At 46.3% G+C, this 5,269-nt stretch overlaps 1 protein-coding gene across 2 annotated transcripts; it reads right to left on the bottom strand.

The window, feature by feature from the left end:
• Nucleotides 1-372: 372 nt before the first annotated feature.
• Nucleotides 373-5,064, bottom strand: atf4a (activating transcription factor 4a). 2 transcript variants are annotated; one of them, XM_030421810.1, is made up of 4 exons: nt 4,888-5,064; nt 3,643-3,816; nt 3,142-3,453; nt 373-2,201 (listed from the first exon to the last, which is right to left on the bottom strand). In XM_030421810.1, exons 2-4 carry the CDS (start codon nt 3,686-3,688, stop codon nt 1,201-1,203), a joined length of 1,359 nt encoding a protein of 452 aa, XP_030277670.1. In that variant the 5' UTR covers nt 3,689-3,816; nt 4,888-5,064; the 3' UTR covers nt 373-1,200. The 2 variants fall into 2 exon arrangements, with proteins under 2 accessions (XP_030277670.1, XP_030277677.1); XM_030421817.1 differs by having other exon boundaries at nt 1,201-2,198.
• Between the last annotated feature and the right edge of the window lie 205 nt (nt 5,065-5,269).

Below are 5,269 nucleotides of genomic sequence, written 5' to 3'. Positions count from 1 at the left end.
AAATACTTTTGATATAAACAATCTTTTGTTGTAAGTGAATTACGCAGGATGGTTTTCAAACTTTGGTAATCACACATTTAATAACAGCTAAATACTTGATTAAATGATAGAAAGTAGCTGAAAAATCTTTAACAATTTTGGAAATCAATTTATCATTTTAAATAACTGGCAAAAACATTCATTCCACCTTCTCAAACTGCAGCTTTATATACTTTTAATCTTCTGTTTTACAGTCACTATGACAACCATATTATTGTAACTTCACTGGAATAAAATTAGCAACTTCAATGTTATTTTCTGACATTTAGACTCCTGTTAAAAACTTGCCGGTGATTCTGTTTTTCTGCCATCAGTAAAGCACATCACACACACTTCACTTGAGCACTGATAGAAGTTTATTAGAAAAAAAAGATACGCCTTTTTTACAAGCCAAAACAGTTGTGGTAAGACACTCTGCGCTACTCCAGAAGTTATCATGTTTAATGCAGCATTAAATAACAAAAGCCACGATCAGCAAGAAAAGGAGGTGAAAACTATATACACAAAACAAAAAAGAAAAACATGGTGACAGTGTAACATCAAGATTTCATTAATATGTTGAGGCCCCTTTCTGGACTTGAAGCTGTTAAGAAGAAGGTCATGGGGTGACACTGGGTTAAAGAGGAGTGGGTAACAAGGTAGAAGTGGTAGCTCACTTTAATGACACAAGAGTTTACTGAAGCTGTGCTTGGGTTTGGATATTGACTGATACTGGGTGTGTGAGGGAATATCTTGTCATAAAGGTCACAAGTTTACACTATCAGGAGCTACAGTGACTCATGATTTGCATGCCTAGTCTACAAAGACAAATATACAGCCTGCCTGTTTGTACAAGTACTGCTATTAAGACAGGAAGTACATTATGGGGAACTAACAGGGGACTGGGAGACAAGCATGTACAGATGCTTCACCTGACTACCTCCCAGCCCCCTGCTCTACACTAATCTCATCAACTTTCAGAGGCTTTTCACTGTCCATCCAGCCATTCCCTCTTTCCTGTTCAGTCGAGAGTTTCATACATCCATCCTTGCACGCCATTCTTCTTCAATCACATACTTCTAATACTGAAGTGGACTTTGCTATGGCATGCGAGTAATGGAGTAGAAACAACGCGGCCACTACTCTGCAACAGCAGACTGTGCTTGACACACAATCTGGTTACTAAGCCACTGAGCTCGTCTTTCCACGGCGGTGCTTACGGACTTCCTCCATCAGGTCCTTCAGGTACTGAATCTCTCGGCTGATGGATTCTGCCTTCTCTGACAACTCATGGTTCCTCTTCTGTAACCCTTCGAGCTCTGTAGAAAGCAACTCCTGTTCGACCCTCTTCTTCTGTCTATAGCGAGTGGCTGCCGTCTTATTCTGCTCCATCTTCTTCATTTTCTTCTCCACCTTTGGAGCACCAGACACCGATTTGACCTTGGTTTTTGCAGAGGGGGAGGAAGCATCGGCAGGCTCTGGTTTGGAGTAGGGTTTGGTCCTGGAGGATCCAGCTGTTGAAGAGGGGGTAGGACGAGGGGAGGGGTGACGAGTAGGTGAGCTTACAACTGACTCAATGCCGGAGTCGCTGTCACAATCGCTTGATGAGGAACTTTGATTGGACTGGTCGGGGAGAGACATCAGGGAGGGCTCATCTTTGTTGGTGAGCACCACCACAATGTGGCCAGAGGGGGGAAGAGAGAGCACAATGGGGCTGGTGGTCTGAATGCTTCCACTGGGATCTGGAATAATAGTGGCTGTGAGGGGTGTGGCCGTTTTCTCCACGTCTTGGACATCCACTTCACTCCCCAGCTCTAGTGTGTCGGCTTGAGAGGGGGGAGATGGTGTGGGAGCTGGGGAAGGAGGCTCAGACTTCATAACCTCCTGATCTGGAACCAACTCTGTCTTCTTGGCCTCAGCTGCCACAGGGAGAGGGAGCTCCAGAGGCAGAGTGGGGATACTGGGCAGTGACAGACCCAGCTCCAGACTGTCGTGGAGGGTGGGGATGGCTGTGTCCAATGTATCCAGATCCAGATCCATGTGGGAGTCTAGAGAGGCCAGGAGATCCTCGGGGGAGCTGGGCGACTCATCGGAGGAGCAGGAGCCAATGAGGGAATCCAGGTCAAATTCGCTCAGATCAATTTTTTCTGACATCCAGTCCATGCCCGCAAAAGCATCATCTGCTGACAGAGAAGATGTATTCATTAATATTTGATCAAAACAATTGTGATATAGCTCGAGTGATACGCACAAATCACTTCTGGCATTTTAAGAGTCCTCTCTGGTGATCGATTTTCAAAAACTGCTGGAATGCATTTCACGTCATACTCAGTACCTTAATAATAATGTATTCAAGGGTGACCTCAAGAACAAGTCACGTTTTCAACAGCCACCCTTACTGCTACAATTCTATGACGCATGTAGGCACTTAAAATTGTACGCCTAGAACACGTGGGACCTCGAACTTGTGCTCAACAGATGCCAAGAGCCACAATGATCTTAAACCAATGACTGGGAACACTGCCACAAAGAGGTGAGTCATTGTGTAGTTACACTTTACAAAACCAGTTCAAGGCAGTCTCAGCTGCACACAAGTGCCACACCTGCCAGCTGCTAACCAATGACTGTTCTTCACAACACGCCACACCTACCAGCTACTCTTTTGCACCTTCAATTTGGGTCACAAAGTGTGTGGTGTTTAAAGGGACAGAAATGTTTCCCTTTACTTCTGATTACAGGAGTATCACAACGTGGCACCGTTTTAAAAAAGGGATATTGTGACTTCATACAACCCAATTTAACATCTACAACGTGCTGCCTGCAGGGCACCATTAGTGCTTTACCAACACAAAACCACCCACATAAAATATTTACTGCTGGCCTGAAAGCAATTTGCATTCCCAACTTCAATTTTAAGGGGAGTGGTGGTAACATTCTAGCTCCCAGACTTTTTTCCCCCACACAGATGTTTTCAGCCTCATGTAATTTAACTCTGTAAATCAGCAACATTTAATTTACAGCTAGATTTCCCTCCCCATCTTTATCCGTTCTCATGCAGTTTTATGCAAACCTCAATTGAAAAATCTTGCTTCACAAATCATGGAAATCTCAATTCTCGCTCACCTTTACCATCGTCTGCTCCAACTTGGGTGTCGAGCAGGTCGCTGGCACCCAGCCAGGTGAGGGACAGGGAGTCCGCTCTGGCCTTGGTTCCCAGGAATGAGGACGTGGGAGGAGGAGAGGGAGGTGGGGAGGCAGAAGAGTGTGGGGAGGACGACAAGGTCTGGTAAGGAGACAGGGAAGACGCATAGGAAGAGAAAGAGAGGGGGGGCGAAGCTGGCGCCTTCCCCTCTAGAGAGGAGGAGGGAGAAAGAGCTTCTTCTTCATCTTGGTCCAGAAGGGGCCCCATGGGGTCAGCCATCAGAAACGAGGGCCCTGTGGACAAAGACATCCACATTAAGTATCACATTTTTATGCACAAAATATTTAACATAAAGATTTTTCAGTTCAGGTGTCAAGTAAATTGATTTGCCACACTTTCCACCTTAATTCACAAACTGGATGCTCTGTATTCAGTTATATCTGAAGTAGTGTTTTGGGAACATTTGTCATCACAACACCAACCTAAGTACAGGGCCTCCACGTCCTCCAAGGCCAGCTGGAGTGTCATGGCTGCTGCTGGTCAGTGGTAGTCGTAAAAGGGTGAATAAAGACAAAGTGTCTGCTGACGATAGGAAGTCGAGCGGTTCCGTACTGCTGTCGACTGCAGCAAAGCTGAGGGTGGTTGCTGAGAGAGACCTGTGTGAAAAGAAGATGCAGAGATGCGAAGCATGTTACGGAGAGGAAAAACAGGACTACACAGTTTCAGCACTGATGCATTATGGGTTTAATTTTGGGCAGAAACCTATGGACTGCTGCTACTAAACTAATGAACGTCCATCACAACACAAGAAGCCTGAACAGGCATGTTTAATCTAAAGATAAGCGTGTAAGGGCAACATGAATGTATGATATGTCACGTGGTTAATGATACTTTGAAGGGATCCAACTACATCCATGTATATTCAAAACCTCCCCATAGAGTTTGTACTTGCTGGAAAACATTTCGTGATTATCAGCCATCACGCAAACTTTCATATTAGCGTGTGCTCAGGGCGTTAAGGCTGTTAGCGCCTCTCGTGTGGGGGAGGGGAGGCTAATTTTGGCTAATCTCTTTCTCTTAAGTGTCAAAGCGGCGTTGATGGGAAACGCCCCGCCCTCCACCGGGGGATAATATTACCTAATTTGGTCATGCTTTGCCGGTAGCCCCGCCCTCCTCAACGGCTGACGGCAGAGATGTGGGAGGGCAACCGCCATTTTCACAACAGAGCCATCTGTGCGAGGGCTGAGTGAAAAGGACAGTGCGCGCCATTTTGGACACGCCACGTTGTCAAGTGTTAAGTACACACAAACACAACCGATGTTGGAAAAACTGCGAACAGCCTTGTTGTCGCTGTTAAAGACATGACAGGCTTGACATTGTGTGGCTTTCTACCGAGAGATAACGTTACGTCAACACACAACGCCGAGAACAAACAGACAGGGCGCGAGACTGTCGCGCCGGTTGGTACCAACATTCTCTACTTCAACTGACAGCCTGTAATCTGACACTACCATCAACCCCAAAACAGGAAATGAAGCTACACATCTGGAGCCAGCCGTAATCCCATCAACGGTAACGTTATTATGTAATACTGGATAACATCCAGAGGTTTAAACCGTACTCAACAAGTCTGGTAACTTTATCTACACTAGTCGGTGAAGTTGACATTTGTGCCGGTCGAAGCCAGACGCACTCGCGGAGGTGAAATTTATTGAAAAGAAACTTACGCCATTTTGCCAGAAATAGCCAGTGCACTTAGCCGCTGCACTGCCGGGTTTTTGCCGCTGCAAGGATAGCCGCACGCCTTCACTCTGCCATTTTAGCGCGGGAGAGCGTCCAAGGAGTGTCTGTTGTCTCTGTTTATGTTGTGTGAGCGAAGAAGAACAGGCGGAGAGAGTGACGCTGTTATATATAGAGCCGAAACACCGCCGGCTGTATTCCTCCGCGGTATCACTCCGCGGGAGCGTTTGTTTCCATTGTAAGCAGCATCAGAGATGGGAGGAGTTTCCTTTTCAGAAAAGTGAATTTACAAGCAATGACTAAACAAAGCCCCGTCCCGCTTGGTGAGGGTTGTAGCGTAGAGTTGTCCCAAACACGCGAACCACTGCG

This window comes from Sparus aurata, chromosome 1 (assembly GCF_900880675.1).
Source record: "Sparus aurata chromosome 1, fSpaAur1.1, whole genome shotgun sequence".
NCBI classification, from domain to species: domain Eukaryota; kingdom Metazoa; phylum Chordata; class Actinopteri; order Spariformes; family Sparidae; genus Sparus; species Sparus aurata.
This window is presented reverse-complemented; position numbering and strand designations above follow the sequence as displayed.